The sequence below is a fragment of the Filicampus tigris genome, chromosome 9 (assembly GCF_054856515.1).
Source record: "Filicampus tigris isolate MCC_2025a chromosome 9, RoL_Ftig_1.0, whole genome shotgun sequence".
NCBI lineage: Eukaryota > Metazoa > Chordata > Actinopteri > Syngnathiformes > Syngnathidae > Filicampus > Filicampus tigris.
Genome location: NC_141225.1, coordinates 25,784,832 through 25,800,672, shown reverse-complemented (window position 1 = coordinate 25,800,672; position 15,841 = coordinate 25,784,832). Strand labels below are relative to the sequence as shown.

Genomic DNA, 15,841 nt, shown 5'->3' with positions numbered 1-15,841 from the left:
TGCCCTTCTTGTAATGCTGTGCAACAAAATAAGACCAAGTGTTTAAAAAGTATTCACACATACAGTAGCGACTTCTAGAACTGTTAGTGACACGAACTAGAAGAAATCCATTTGTTTTGTTCGACCGAATGTAGTAGTCAAACTTATCACGTTATAAACTTAGTGTTAAAACGTGCGACATATCACTCCAGAACGTGACAGTTACGTAAATTTGCAATGATGCGGCTCTTCTAGGACAGTGTAAAAAATAAGATGGAATAGTTGGGACTTGTGAGTAACAAACTACTGACAGGTCGAGTTCAATTTGGATATGTTCCAAACTTCACTCTGACGCAGCCAATGTTCTAAAGCAGGCCTGTCCAGCAAATGTAAGTTTTTTTTTGATTGTGTGAATAATTTTGGTGGTGATTTTTGGCCTGAACACCTTTACCCCAAAGTGTCTGTGCACTTGCCTGCTTGTTTGTCGCGTGTAAAACGTTTGCTTATAAATGAAGCAACTGGAAAAGCAGAAGTGGCAGGCAGGTGTGATCCGTCACATGATTTTTATTATTGGATAGAATCAGTCAGTCAAAACTAAACTGTTTCACAACTTCAAAGTGTTTGTTAAAAAAGAAAAGATGTCCGATCTTTAACACTTAAAATTCCCTAGTTACACCTATTATCAGTTGATTTTTGTCCTGATTTGCAGGTAGATTCATTAAAAACATAAGAAGCAGTTGCTTTTCCTCTCGAAACACGTGACGTACTTGTCACTCGTCGATGTTCACAGAAGAGTTCAGTGCAAAGTGGGCGGGGTCACAGCGGACGGCTTCGTGCGATTGGACGGCCGCGGCGGTGCCCCCCTCAGGCCATGTAGGGGTACTTCCACTGTGTGAGCGGGACGTGCGTTTCCTTGACCACCTGCGGAGAGGTCCAGCGGAGGACGTAGTGAGGACCGCCCGGTTTGTCATTTGTGCCTGACAAACACAAAAAACAAAGATGCCATCAAGACTCCCTACAAGGAAGAAACAGATGAAGAACAAACACGTTTGTGTGGCGGTGTGTTTGCGTAAGTGTTTTTGCGCCTACGCGTTTGTGTGTAACGGTGCTGCCTTGAGATACGAGTGGAATTTTCCACGACCATGCCTGGAACTCAACACACTCGCATCTCAAATCATCTTTCCCAATGAAATCCCATTCATCCATTCCCCCCAACATTATTGTAATGTGTACTCTAAGAAGGATAAAGACCACTCTCTAATATTGCACTTGGGGGAAAAAAAAGCCACGGTGAAGTACAATGATCACATTTTCTCCACAGGAGCAGCAGCAAAAGGGGAACCGGCTTGTCCGGACACAACGTTGGCGGCGGCGTGTACTTTGGATTCCTGGAGCCAGTGGCAGATGGTGCGCCTGTCGATACGATGTGGAAGACACGTACGTTATTGGAATTGTGATAACAGGTATCCTGCTATTTGGAGTTGGCAGTTCCCTTATTTATTACAGAATTCAGATGACACAAATGGGTCATGCAAGTCGCCGGTCATGCTCGATGGTTTGCGGCGGCTGACGGACACTCAGACTCAGGCGACAAGTGAACTCAATCGCGGGTTGAATGTGATTCCAGAGACACTTTGCATGTTGGATTCCAACGCGGAGGAGTTGGCAGCTCGTCTCGAAGAATCGACTGCTAACTTGCCAATTGATGCCCGTCGAGAGTTCCACTAAAAGACAGAAAGCGTTGTGGGCCTGTTCCCAAAACAAGCATTATTGGGGACTTGGATCTGCCGGATGGCGATACTGCCATACGCTGGAGCCCCCCTTATCTCCCTAGCTCCTCGTTCGGGCAAGCGTCTCCATGGCAACGAGCCCATGTGTTGGCGTGCCGGCCGGAACAGGGGACAGGCTCACGCGTACGCACTCATGATCACGCAAAGGCATTACACAAGCCTTATCCATCGACGCCTTTCGCTGGCTCTATTATGGTGCACCTGCAAAATGGGCCGTGGCGGCGCCTTGATGGCTTGCAAAGCCTGCCCACTCAACCTGGGCTGTAACGTGTGTTCAATCTGGTACTTCAAGATGATAGCACTGCAACGTAGATGGATGCATTAGCGTGAAGCAAGTGGACTGGAAGGCTAAGCCACATGGCTATTTGAAATGCACAAAGCATAATTGTCTTTGCTTTATATTGACCGTTTTGAGTCAACTCCAAGTGGGAGCGTCCCCTTTTTGGGCCAATTGTTTGCTATCTGACAAAGGGCTGCTCCTTGTGAAATGAGTTGAGTTGACTGCCAGCATGCAGTGCTCGCATCTGAGGTTTGCACTTGCAAGTCAAACGTGGGAGGGGCAGAAAAAAAAAGCGTCCAGCCGGCGGCCGGATGTCAAGGCGCCACTGCATGGGTGCTGGCTCTGACCTGACGCCCGTGCGCCCCCAAACGGCTGCTGCGCCACAACGGATCCCGTCGACTTGTCGTTGATGTAAAAATTCCCAGCGGCGTTCCTCAGGATTTTGGACGCCTCGTCCACCACGCTCCTGAAAAAGGTCGCGTGACCGCCCGTCAAAAGACAACAAGCCACGCCTCGCATCTGGTTTTTTGGCCCCGCCCCCGGGCAAGCACGGTCTTACGTGTCCAGAGCGAAGACGGCGCCGGTGAGCGCATAAGGCGACGTGCGGTCCACTAGACCGAGAACCTCCTTGTAGTCGTCGTCCGGGTACACGTACACAGACAGAACCGGACCGAATATCTCCTGCAAGACAAACACGGCCACCAAAGTCAGAGGAGACGTTCGCCAACACAAATTCACGCCGCTCATTTTCATTTCAAAGCACAAGTGTCATTTGATGTTACGCAAACACTTTTGAACCCGATTCCGTCTGCTTTCAACACCCCTTGCGTTTTTTTGCACGTTAGCTTCGCGATTTTGCCAGTGCCCCGTGGCCACTTGTATTAGGCTGAACCAGTTTGTTGAATGGTCTTTGGCCAACGTCAATTGGAGTGCGTTTTGCGCTGCGTGTCAGGCTTTTACTCAAAGAAAACAAAAAAAAAACGAGAACAACCTCATTGGCCAGGAGAGAGCAAATTCCTGGCGTCGTGCCTGACGATACAACACGCACAAATGATTCGCTTTAAACTGACGGAAAAAAAAGTCTCCCAAAATAAAAAGGATGTCCGCCTCTGCATTTCAACTCTTCGATTTGTAATTTGGCAAACATTTACCTTGAAAGAAGAGCGATCCCCAATTTACGGGAAAAACAACATTCAGCTGAATCTGTTATGAAAATAGTTGTCATTTGCAGCGGTAGCACAAAGGAGCTCCAACTTGTTTGATTTTGTTTCACCATTGAAACGATCAAACAACAGCGACCCGTTCACAAACGGTAAATGGAAAAGAAGGATTTTGCAATCAATTCATTTTCGAGCCGCTCGATCCATCAATTGTAAAATTGGACCGGCAGAGTCACCGGTGGGCCACGCGCACACGCGGACAGAGAGGAAGTAGCGCACGTGACCTGGGCCATGATGGGGTGTCGGGGGTCTTTGGTGGTGATGACGGTGGGCTCCACGAAGTAGCCCTTGGAGTCGTCGCACTCGCCCCCGGCGATGACGTCCAGCTCGGTCGACGCTCTGGCCTCATCCAAATACTTCTTGATGCGACTGAACGACTGACAGGGAACACGTACGAACAACACGCGGGCCGTCAGCGCGCGTGCGGGCCGTCAGCGCGCGTGCGGGCCGTCAGCGCGCGTGCGGGCCGTCAGCGCGCGCGCGCCAAGGCGACCACAGGAAGGCCCCACCTTGCGATCGATGACGGCCGAGAAGAAGACGCCAAAGTCTTCCACGGGCTGAAAGACAAGAACGAGCCGCGTTTCATTTCCGTGAGGGCAAAAGAACGACTTCAGCGTCTCTGTAAAAGAAGAAGCCCGCTCGCTACGGAAATATTGTGACGCTCGGTCGGCCTTTTGAGGAAATATGGCTCCAGCCTTACATTTGGTTCTTTTCAAACAATCCAAGATGCTCGATAGGAATAGCATTTATCATTAGGACTAATTCACCAAATACTTCACTAACATGGTCCAGGTTTTTGGAAACAGGTTCATTTTACTCAAACATCTTTAAACCAATTCTTTTCTTCAAGAGAGGAGCGCATTTGAAGTGCGACAACTTTTTAGTATAAAAGTCAAACCGGCCCCAGTGTGACAGGACCCTTAAAGTCAAATTTGAGAATCTGCATTTTCTCTTGGCCGCCCGCCCCCCCAAATGTTTTGTGTCATGACAAAGGCGCAGAACAACAAGAGCGACTGACGTCTCCCACGCGCATTTGCTTGAGAGCGTCGAGCAGCTGCCGCTTGACGTCGGGCCACAGGCCGGCGGGCACGTACATCCTGGAGCAGGCCGAGCACTTCTGGCCGCCGTACTCGAAGGCCGAGCGCAGCGTCCCGTTCACCACGCTGCGCACGTCCGCAGACTTGTGCACAAAGTGGAAGTTCTTGCCGCCGCACTCTGACAGGAGGAGGAGGAGGAGGAGGACGAGGTGGGACCGGCAAGATTTCTACCGCCGGCGGCGGCGGCGGCGGCGGCGCTCACCTCCGGCCATCCGGGGGAAGGTCGTGTACGCGTCCAGGTTGCTGGCCACCTGCTTCCACAGGTGCTTGAAGGTCCTGCGTGCAAACAACAACGTGTGCGGGGCCATTTTGGGGGATCGAGATCACCAAGATGAAGGAAAAGCAGGACAATCCCAAAAGAAACATGGAAAGCAGACTCAACTGGATTCCAAAGTCAAGGTGTAAAAGCGGCTTTGAAAGAAGTGCTTACGGGACGCTGCCGGTGAAGTTGATTCCCGCCAGGTGTTGGGAGGACGTGACGGCGTCTCCGAAGACGGGACCGTCGGCCGGCAGGAACTGGATGACGTGGGGCGGGAGGCCGCACTCGCGCAGGATCCGGTAGACGGCGTAGCTGGCCGACATGGCCGTGTCGCTGGGCTTCCACAGCACCACGTTACCCTGCGCACGCACGCACGCACGCACGCACGCACGCACTTGAAGAATTCCTTCTAGCTGGACTTTGAGCTCCAAATATTTCCATCGTCTCAAAGGCCTTTCGAATACATGACAATGACAAGGGTGGGAGCCACCCAGTGCTTGCTTTCGTGTTTCTTTCCTGCCTTGGCTGCGTGCGTGCGAGCGAGCGAGCGAGCGAGCGCACACGCTTGACTACGAGCACAGTGAGTGGCGCTGTCACCGGGGCGAGTGGCATCGCCTATTAGTGCGCACGCATCTGTTAGGGCCGGGCGATTACACAAAAAAAAAAAAAACCAAAACATTCCTACGGTTATTCTTTGAGTTTTTCGGACTCTTGTTAATTGGCATTAAAGTGGACAAATCCATCGACTTCATACAAAATATGGCTGTTTCTTTTAGTTCATTGATACTGTCATTTCATGCTCATTTAACTTGAAAAGATATCCTGTACTATCCTGTTAAGAGGAGTGTGAATCAGACTTCCGGTGCGATCATTTTTCGACCAGTAAGTGGCGTTAGCGTTTCACGTTGGATGCCGGTCTTTTCAAATTAAGAGCAAATGAATTGGAACCTGAAGCAACTGCTGGACTCCTGCCCATTTCAATTGTTGAAAATGACAAAAACGGTCGTCTCAGTGCCCACACAGATAGATATTTTTGATATTATAAGCGCCAAATCCTTTTTGTGACACCTTTGCACAAAGTATGCCTTCATTTGGTCCCGTTTTATTCTGGTGGCCATTGTCATTAGTGATGCGGCTTTCTGGCAAACAAACCAGAAATCAAACCGATGACGTTAGGCCATTAAAGTCGCCGATTAAAAGGTGCCCCGATGACTTGAGGCTTAGACCGGGCTCTCGGGCGTGCCCCTTCGGGAGCTGTCGCAACCTCTGCTAACTGGCAGTCTACCGAGGGTGTTTTCATTCAATGAATGCTTCAGGACTTCATATTCAAAGCTTCTATTTAAGCTTTTAAAGACCTCACTGTCTGCAAAATCCATTTCGCGACTCGTTTTCGGTAGGCTTTGACATCTGCCCGAGGGACTGCCGATGAAAATTTGCTTAACTTGGATAAGGTGGGCGCATTTATATTGCATGATGTTGATTACTGTGCATTGTCCTTTTTTGGGATCAGAAACAATGCTTTTTTTTTCCCCATGAGCCGTGGAAATTCCCGACATTAAACTTCAACGTCATTTTCTCGTCATTTATGGAAAAGAAAGAGTTGCGCTGACTGACGAGGCACCCCGAACAGCAAATGAACAGCAAGTGCCTATTTTTTCCAATGTTTGGGATCCAGCTCAATAAATCCCACACGGGAAAGTTGGCGTGCGCATCATCAGTGTTCAAGTCTCATCGTCTTAAAGGCTCGATACGCCAATCTGACGTCGGACGGATTGAGGTAGCGTACAGCGGCGTGACGATGGAGCCCGTCAGGAAGCGTCTGTTGAATCGGCGTTGTGACATTTGGACACTCTGATTGGCTGTTAGCTAGCCAATCAGCGCACGGGGCACCAACGGGCAGTGGCAAATGCGGATAAACAGTGAGCACGCCTTTGCTGCCTTAATCTTCTCACAAGTACCTGAGCGAGGGTCGATTCTCAAAGTATTGCACCATACCGCGTCAAGAACGTGAGGCTTTGCTTTGCGTGGGAGGTGATCGGAGAGCCGAATGCATTGTTTACATTTTTGGACTCCGTCCCCGGCCAATAGTTTTCCGCTTGGCTGTTAGTAACCATGAGGAATAGTGACTACCGCCGCCAATGGTATGGAGGGGTATTACATCTCAGGCATCTGAGCAGAAGCTACTTTCATGCTCAGCGTCGCCGTCTGTCGTCGCCGTGTATTTTTCCGGCGCGACGTGCCGACAGTCGGCCCGACGCCGCAGGGGCTAAGCGTCGGTCACAGTTAGCCGACGTCGGATCGGTCTAGCTCGGCCTTTGGCATCATTCGAAGCTTGAGACGCTGCAATTTTTTAAAGTTGTGAAGGAAACACCTTTGCCCGTCCCACTCACCATCACGGCCGGTGTTGCTGCCAAATTGCCGCCAATGGCGGTGAAGTTGAAAGGCGCCACGGCGGCCACAAAGCCCTGATGGGAAAATGAGCACAAAAAAAAAAAAAAAAGAGAAGAGGAAAAGTGTGGGCATGGCTCCGGTGCATGAAAGGAAGGCGGAGGGAAGGCGGCGACGCGGTACCTCGAGGCCGCGGTAGATGGCGGTGTTGGTGCTGCCCTCGGCGTCCAGCGGTTGCGCCGCCTCCAGCTCCACGGCGTGCTTGGCGTTGAAGCGCAAGAAGTCGATGAGCTCGGCGGCCGCGTCGATCTCCGCCTGGATCACCGTTTTGCCCTGGGAGCCCGCAGCGCCCGCTCTTAATGTCTTAGCGCCCGCAGCTAAAGAGAGGGCGGGCCGCTACCTGTCCGATCATGGTCTTGGCGAGCACTTCGCCTCGTCTGGGTCCGCTGATGACGTCCGCAGCCTTGAAGAGGACCGCCGCTCGGTCTTGGACGGGCGTCAGGTCCCACTGGCGCCGCGCCGCCACCGATGCCGCGATGGCTTTGTGGATCAGGTCCTGCACACACACACAAACTCTCGCATCTCAAACTCCACTCCATCTCCACTTTTTAGATGCGGGTTGTCCATTTGTCCACAGTTGTCCATTGTCATCACCTTGTCGGCATAGCAGAACTTTGAGACTTTGTGTGTGTGATTGAAGGGCTGGAAGAGACGAAGAGAGAAAAGACGTGACGTGACGTGACGTGACGTGACGGTCCAGGAAGCGATTGATTCCACTCGTCAGATTGCAAGGTGTGGACTTACAGACAGTTGGTATCGGATGTCGCCGGTCCAAACGTGCTCATCTCCGACCACGCAAGGAATCTCCTCCGTGCCGGACTTCACCTGCTCCAGCGCCTGCCCACGCGTTCGCGTTCACGAAAAAGGAGACACGGTTGGCGGCTGCGCGTGCCAAAGGGCCGGACGGCCGACAAGCAGACCTGCAGGAGCTGCCGTCTTTCGGGACTCCCGCTTTTGAAGTCCAGGATGGGCTCGTTCCTCACCGACACGCTGGCGGACGGGGCCGAAGCTTTCAAACTGAAAGCACAACACGAGCTCGGCTGACACGAGCTCGGCTGACACGAGCTCGGCTGACACGAGCTCGGCTGACACGAGCGCCGCGGCTCCGTCGCCGCTTTGAAAACATTGAATGTTTTCAAATTGGAGCCGGGCGTGGGCATCCGACGCGACTGCGCGCGCGCGCGCGGATGTGAAGCGAGCGACGCTTGGGATTTTGTCACGTCAACGAGAGGTCCGACTAACGCGAGCGCGACGGCGCTCGCCGGCCTGTTGACCCGAGGCTCGTTGTGGACACAACAACAAGTTGTTCTTGTCGGTTCATGATTCCCATTCAGCCAGTTTGTTTGAACAGGATGCTTGTCTTGCGGTGACTACAAATGGTAATGTTTACTGTCCCTGACTGTTTCTTGAGTTTCCCGTCGACTGACGTCGGACAGCCGAAAAAACGCTCGGCGAGCAGCTTTGCGCAAAGCTGCGTGTCTTTCTGAAGCGCCACTGCGCGCGCACCGGACCCGAGTCACTTGTAAGTGCCAAAGGAGAAGCCGAGGGCCGCAAATGACCGATTGTCTGGCGTCCTGCAAACCCCTAACCCAAACATGGCAATGTTGACAGGCCAGCAAGAAAAACAGTAAGTGAACCCAAAGGACAAAAAGACGTGTTCCCGAGCGGCCCGGTCAAGGGCCTGACCTCAACCCGGCTGAGGAGACGCTACGCTGCTGTGGCTGCATGACCTCAAGCTAGCCATTCCCAGCAGATGAATCTTGCTCAATTGCAAGGGCCCAAAATTCATTGTGCACCTCTGATTGAGAGCAACACAAAACGGTTGCTGCTGAAGGACGCCGGACCACTTCTTCAAACGCAGCCTTTGCTTACTTTTTCCTCCCTGTTCTGTCCGTAGGGACGTGTTGTGCTTATAAAGTATGAAAACATATCATGGTTTGGGTGGTTTGAGCTTAAGGAGACGATGCTTCTTTCTTCTTGTGACTCGGAGGAAGGTCAGACGCCATGTTAGGACTGACGGATGCTGAAACCGAAGAAATTCCAAAGTCTTAGTACATAGTCCGTACTTTGTCCTGACCTCGCACTGAAGCGTCTCACTGGATTGTTTTTGCGTCTGTGAGTGACATGTGGAACATTAACTGATGTCAAAGAGTGCGTGTGTTTGTGCAGGTGGCGCACACGCTGAGAACACTAACTCACGCACGGGCGGGCGGGCGCGCGCGCGCGCACACGCACACACACGCGCACACGCACACACACACACACGCACTGTCAAGGTAATTAGCTTAGCCGCTAAGCACTCCAGGACCCTGCCAAAACAATCGCTCACATGCTTGCATACGCCCACACACACACAGACAGACAGACAGACACACACCCACACACACACGCACGCACGCACGCGCACACACACACACACACACACCCACATGCGCACACACACACACATGCGCACACACACACACACACTCCCCCCCCCCCCCCCCCACACACACGCACACACACACACACGCACGCACACGCACCCCCACACGAACACACACACAGAACGTAGATGCGCGCACAGTGAAGACTGACATCGGCTGCGAGGTTAACCATGTTGGCTGCCATGTTAGCATGAAGCCACATTAGGGCGGGGCTTATCTCACCTCTCGAGACCCTAGCAGTTGTTATTCGTTAGCATTAGCATTAGCTGGACGACTTTCAGCCGAGGTGACCGAGTTGAGTTGTTTTGTCCGGGCGTCAACTTGTGCTGCTTCTCGCTTTTCTGTGCGGAGGACGAGCAAACTCACCCGCGCCACGGGGGCCGCCTCGCCGCCGCCGAAGCGGCTGTCGTTGCTGCTGTCGTCACTCTCAGCATGCTTCCACCGGCAGCACGAGCACAAGTCAGAGTGACGGAGCAAGCAACACTCCCCTTCCGTCCGGTACAGCCTCCGAACTGCTGACGTGCGACGTCTCGAACCACAAGGCTAATGGACCTCAGCTCAAGTTTTTTTTTAACTCTTTATTTAAACAACGTGGGGAAAACTCTTTATTCAAACATCGCTGGAAATGACAGCAATCACTGTAACATATCTGGAAAGGGAGCCGCACCCACAACAATAAGCATACAGAGAAAATAAACAAACCGTAACCCCCCGTTATCTAAGTGGTTCAGGCCACGACGCGGGCTGGTCCACAGCTAGCCAATCACAGGCCACATTTCCGAGTGCTCGCCAACTTTCATCTGTCAAACCGGTACTGCCAAATAATTGGCTGCCTCACGATCCCGCCCCTCAAAAGGCCTTCATCACAAGAAAGTCTCAAAGAGCTTGACGTGCCCACAGTTGCCAATTATTAACGACATCCCCTGATCTTAACCCCCAGGAAGGCAAGGACAAAAAAAAAATATGACTTGACTTTTGATCTCGTTATCACTTCTCACGGATTTTCACGACAAACCACAACACATGCCCCCCACCACACCACACCCCCATACACCATGTCGATGTCCACACGATGTCGCTGTCGTCTTGCATTGTCCTGTACACTACCTGGTTTGGTGTACACGAAACGAGCACAAGAAAAGGCGGAAAACTGATTTTGGTTCTTATCAAGCAAACAGACATGGAAAATGGCTCGATATCAATTCAACTCTTTCGGACCCGACCTACTTTTCTTGTCATTTTTATATTAGTCACAAAAAGTTGTGCCAAACATTCAAAATGAACAAGAAACGTAAGTGGCCCGCCCATTTTTATTACATGACTGCAGCTAGACACACGAGCACACAGACTCAAGACACCCACTAACAAGATCATGCGTGTAAGTGAGTGTAAAGTCATTAGTATGTGGGCTGATCAGAGGCCGACAGGAATGTGAGCGTGTGTGTGTAGCATTGAGGAGGATTCTCCTGCATCAATTGTGCTTACAGTATTTATGGCAGACTTTGTGAGTGTAAGTGGACTTTTGAGGAGACGCCGAGAATGTGACTTCAAGGTCAGAGGTCAGCTGATGAGTGTTGGCGTTCACCTTGAGTTCCTCGGTTTTGTCTCATTCTGGCGGCCAGCGCATGGACTGCAGCACACCCGGTCCACCCCCTGTCGGTGGGGGTCGTGTGAAGGAAGGGCGGAGAATGGGGGCTGCAGCGAGACTGTCTGGTACGTGCAAGCCGCCAAGAGGAGAAATAATAATAATAATAATAATAATGCTACGTTCACACCAATCACGGATGAGCGTTCCACTTGGCTTTATTCGCTGACATTTGAGCGCGGGAAATTTGAAACCTTAATGCCACAGCCGCGCACAGCAGGGAGGGGCTTTGTTTAGTAGTAGATGACGACTGGCAAAACCCCAAAAAGGTTTCGACATCGCAATCAAGTGGCCGACGCCGTGCTAAACTAATGCAAACAAAATTGCCGTCTTGGTAAAGTTCAACAGCTGTAAAAACACTCAAGAAAGAAAGTCAAAACATAGCAGGTAGACTGAGCTCCTGGCTCACGGTTGTCCAAGCCTGCTCTCTTTTTATTCTTGTCCCGGTAGTGGTAGCTGGCCGCGCACGTGTAGCTGGGGATATCCACAAACAGCAACCATCATCTTTTCCACCATTTTGCGCTCTCCACACAAGACCCGCCGAGTGCACAGGACGTCGTACGTGCCGATGCTGACTGGCTGCCGCCAGGCGAAGACAGGAAAAACAGTGAATTTGTTTTCAGTCCAGCCAAATGGACGCATGTACGGATTTTCGGTGCTGCGCTCCACGTTCCACCGCTTCGAAGGGAGGTAACGACCGATTACGGCTCTGCCTGCGAACGTCACACGACCAAACCCCCCAAAAACTGGTGAGCTGTGATTGGTCGTTACTTGAGCAAGTCCGATGTCATTTTCGGTCCGCACCAAGTGGCAAAATGCGTTTTTAAAGGTACATGAAAAATAATCAAGTTATCAAATTAATCATAGCCAAAATATCAACTTTTTCCCAGTGAAAATAGCTAAATAAGTATCCCTTAAAAAAAAAAAAAGTTTCAAAGTGTGCTTGAAAAAGCTTAAGACGCAAAACCAAAACTCGTAAAAACTAAAGTAAAGCAATAGGAACGTAAAAAAGATGCTCCGTTATTCCCCACCCCAAACATTTTTTCCTCTGCTCCTGCTGGCTGGCACAATTGAGGATGAGCAGCCAATCCCAGCTGATGGCCCGTTGCTCGGTGACCACCAAGCAGTTGGTGGACCGGTTTATTGATTAGGTGAGCAAACAGCAGCGGGGAGTCTCCCCGCCTTAGCAAAATACAACAGAAGCATTTGCGTTTGCAATACTTCTCACATTTGGAGTCTTTCTTGACTTCCTGTCTGACTAAACCAATCAAACGTCTCAACGAACGTCTTCGACTGATCAACTCAATTTCCAGTCATTGAAATTAGACTTGAGCTCTAATCCATGACCTCATCAATACATAGGTGGCCCTTGACAATAAAAGACAACAAAGTCTGATACCTATTAGTGTGTGTGTGTGTGTGCCACAAATGAAATGGAAAAATTGATGTCAACAGCGTCTCAATACTTGTGGTCACATGATCACTCTTTGGCTTCCAATTAAACAGCGTTCAGAGGGGGATTTAAAAAGAAGAAGAAGAAAGAAAAAAAAATCCCAACATAGTTTCGTTTTGTTTGGCATCAAAAGTTTAGCTAGGGCTGGTCTGTCAGACGCTGCGGCCGCGGGGGCGGGGCCGTCGCCTAGTCGGCGTCGTGCCCGTTGATGCGGCGGTACGCCCGGCGCCGATGCTCGGGCTGCAGGCAGTAAGCCAAGCTGAGCTCCGCCTCCCGGCAGCGGCGCAGGAAACGGCCTCGGTCCCGCGCCAGCTCCTCCCACGGCCCCCGACGGTCCTCCTCTTCGGCCGCGTCGGCGCCCGTCGCGATGAAGAACTCCTCCACCACGTCGCTGAAACGAACCTGAACAACAAGGCCGACACTTGACCACATTAAAGACTCCAGAGCGCAAATAAGCCACATCAGGCACAGGAAGTAGAAGCACTTCAAAATAAAATCCCGACCAGGAAGTACAGAGTCAAAAATGCCACAGGAAGTGGTTGTGAGAGCTATGACATCACATGACACCTTCGCCTGCTCAAGTGGAAGCAGAAAGCGCGCTCTCCCAGGAAGTGATGAAGTGGATAACAAAATAAAAGCATACCTTTTTGGCGGAGGCGAAAGGTCGTGCGAAGCCTCCATCCGTTCTGTCGGCGGTAGGCGGCCGCGTGGCCCTCGGGGGCGACGCCTGCGCTTTCCCGCTGCTGATGGGCGCCTGGAAGTTGAGCAAACTGTACGGGTCTGACGGGGCCAGCGACGCCAGCAGGAGGAGGCTTTCCGCCTCGTCCGTCTCGCCGCCCGAGTCGTCCCACGCGTCCTGAGCCGAGGCGGGCGACGCGTCCGCGGAGGGGCCGGGGCGGGGCGCGGCGCAGCCCGTGTGGAGCCGGGCACTGAAGTTTTGAGGGTTGTACGGGTCGTCGCGGCGACACAACGACGCCAGTAGACGCGCCGTCTCCTCGTCCGCCGCGTCGCCGCCTTCCTCGTCTTCGTCGGACGAAGACCAATCGGACGAGAGGTCGGAGGAGCCCGAGCTGTCGAAGCCGTCATCGTGGGCGGAGTCTGCGTCCGACTGGCCGTCGTCGTCGCTGCACGGGCAGCCCATGATGAAGGCGATGCCGACGTTACGGCACTGCGGCGGCGGCGGTGCCGCCGCCGCCATTCGATTCGCGCGAGCCGCCTCCATCTTATCGTCCGTCGCCTCGTCGGGCGGGCCGTCCTCAGTCCCGTGACCGGGCGAGTCCGCCCGCTTTACGTGCGTGTCGCAGAGCGCCGCGGCCGAGTGGCAGGCGTGACCCGTCCCCATCTCGTCGGCAGCCGCGGGACACTTGGCGGCCATCTTGTCGGGCGGGCCGTCCTCGGGCGCGCCAGCCACCTCCATCTTGGCCGTGGTCATCTGATCCTGGAGTCGGTGCCCTACGGCGTGAGCCGGCGCGTCCATCCGCTTGACGCGCACGTCGCAGAGCGTGCCGGCCGAGCGGCACGCGTGCCACCTGAGGCCGTGTTCCTCCTCCAGGCTGTAGTAGCCGTTGTCCTGGTCGCCCGCCGCCCCGCCACCGTTCTGGGCGCTGCCGGGGCCTCCGGTGACCAACGCGTCCTCTTTGTGGACGCTCGCTCCAGCGCTTTCGGCCAACAGGTCGCCAGAGACCAAAATGGCAAACTGCTCTTTTGTCAACGTGGAGCAGTGCGGGGCACAAAAGAAATTTTGCGCTGATCCCAGGTCGGCATGGGACAAAGGAGAGGGCAGCGAGTCTTCCTCCCGGAAGCCTCCCCGGAGGCCCCTCAGGCTGGAGCTCTGCGCGTCCCAAGCCAAGAAGGTTGCGGCGGGAGACGCCTCGCTGTTCCGGCCGGGCTCCATCCCCGGGGAGGGTAGGGAGCGCTCGCCGTCACTGAGCCAGGACCAAGAGGACGCGCAAAGATTGTCCCGGTCTTGGGCCGCACCTCCTCGTGCCCCCCCGGGCTGCCACTTGGAGCCGGAGGTCACGCCGCCTCGGCCCGGAAGGTATTTGGAGACAAAGGACAGCGCGGGCCTGGGCAGCACCGAGAGCAGGCCGAGCCACGAGCTTTCCTGAGCGCCGAGGCCGGCCGGGGAGGCCAGGCTCCGCCCGCCCGGCATTCCACCCTCGCTGCTGACATTTTTAATCATGTTTCGCCCTCCAAGGAAAAGGTGACCAACTGCTTCAGTTGAATTGCCACGCACGCACGACCGAAGAGTGGTCAGTTTGCAGAAGTTGCTAATGTGACAGCTGTGACGTCACACGGACAGCTCGAGTCCACTTTTGGCTCAATTTGCCACTAAAAGTTTCCGCAATGGGAGCGTGTCCAGCCCGGAGACATCGCGCTTACTCGGACTGGCGAGCAGCCCGGCGGCAGTGAGGGCAGGCGGGCACCCGGGGACGGCGGACGTCAACCAGGCTGAGGTCGACGACGGTGGCGGTGGCGGTGGCGGTGACGGTGGCGGCGGCGGCGTTTTGGCCGCTTGGAGGGCGCAGCTGCTTCGGCTTCGTTCTGCACGACGACGCGCGTGCGGGGGGCGGACGGGGAACACCGGGGACCTGGCAAGGCCGCATCCAAGCCATGCTGCTCGTCTCCGGACGTCGAGCGGACCGGGCCAAGCCGGGCCGGAAGCTCCTCCGGTCGGGTTAGCTTCTCTTAGCTTAGCTTAGCTCAGTGTAGCAGCTCGCCAACGGCAAAAAGTCCCTCCAAAAAAGAAGAAAAAAACCCCGCCGCCACGTCACAAAAATGACTTTTGGTGTGGCCTACAAGTCCGAAAGACGTCGTTGGAACACGAATGTTGACTTTGAGGGCAAAAGTTTAGCCTACGACGCGGTGCTCGTTTCCGTTCGGAGAGCAGAAGATTTCATCAGAAAAGTCAAGGGAACGTCTGACAGTGGCAGGCGGAGGAAAGAAAAAAAGTTGGTTAGGGAGCGTCGCTGTGTTACTCGAGCCGAGCACGCTGCTGGCTTGTTACATAAGAGGAAGACAACATGTTCTTCGGTCATCTTTTCACGTGCTCGCCAAACGTTCTCGGGCTCAGATGCCAACCGGTTGACATTCAGCTTCGCTTGATCATATTTCCATTGCACATGAGTACCCAAGTGCAAAAGTACCCACCCTGCACTGAGGTACACAGGCGGCAAAAGAACTCACACTCTGTACTTAACTGCACCTTTTGGTGTTCAAAAAATGGACTGGTAAAAGACGTGCT

The 15,841-nt window shown here is 53.4% G+C and overlaps 2 protein-coding genes across 2 annotated transcripts; both read right to left on the bottom strand.

Annotated features, from left to right (window-relative positions):
• Positions 1–525: 525 nt before the first annotated feature.
• aldh4a1 (aldehyde dehydrogenase 4 family, member A1) lies at positions 526–10,458 on the bottom strand. The gene is made up of 15 exons (XM_086041092.1): positions 9,866–10,458; positions 7,994–8,090; positions 7,818–7,910; positions 7,668–7,715; positions 7,414–7,569; positions 7,197–7,346; positions 7,016–7,090; positions 4,797–4,984; positions 4,569–4,642; positions 4,288–4,484; positions 3,779–3,826; positions 3,494–3,646; positions 2,609–2,730; positions 2,397–2,515; positions 526–956 (listed from the first exon to the last, which is right to left on the bottom strand). Exons 1-15 carry the CDS (start codon positions 9,931–9,933, stop codon positions 844–846), a joined length of 1,701 nt encoding a protein of 566 aa, XP_085897218.1. The 5' UTR covers positions 9,934–10,458; the 3' UTR covers positions 526–843.
• An 819-nt stretch (positions 10,459–11,277) lies between these two features.
• On the bottom strand, positions 11,278–15,680 carry ppp1r15b (protein phosphatase 1, regulatory subunit 15B). Its single transcript, XM_086041091.1, has 2 exons — positions 13,241–15,680; positions 11,278–12,999 (listed from the first exon to the last, which is right to left on the bottom strand). The coding sequence occupies exons 1-2, from the start codon at positions 14,777–14,779 to the stop codon at positions 12,784–12,786; spliced, it is 1,755 nt and encodes a 584-aa protein (XP_085897217.1). The 5' UTR covers positions 14,780–15,680; the 3' UTR covers positions 11,278–12,783.
• Between the last annotated feature and the right edge of the window lie 161 nt (positions 15,681–15,841).

Coding starts and splice junctions, on each gene's coding strand:
- aldh4a1 (XM_086041092.1), bottom strand. CDS start 9,933: ATGCTGAGAGTGACGACAGCAGCAACGACAGCCGCTTCGGCGGCGGCG. Junction 7,716..7,817: donor ACATCCGATACCAACTGTCT/GTAAGTCCACAC, acceptor CGTCTCTTCCAG/CCCTTCAATCACACACACAA. Junction 4,485..4,568: donor CTTCCCCCGGATGGCCGGAG/GTGAGCGCCGCC, acceptor TCCTCCTGTCAG/AGTGCGGCGGCAAGAACTTC.
- ppp1r15b (XM_086041091.1), bottom strand. CDS start 14,779: ATGATTAAAAATGTCAGCAGCGAGGGTGGAATGCCGGGCGGGCGGAGC. Junction 13,000..13,240: donor CTTTCGCCTCCGCCAAAAAG/GTATGCTTTTAT, acceptor CTTGTTGTTCAG/GTTCGTTTCAGCGACGTGGT.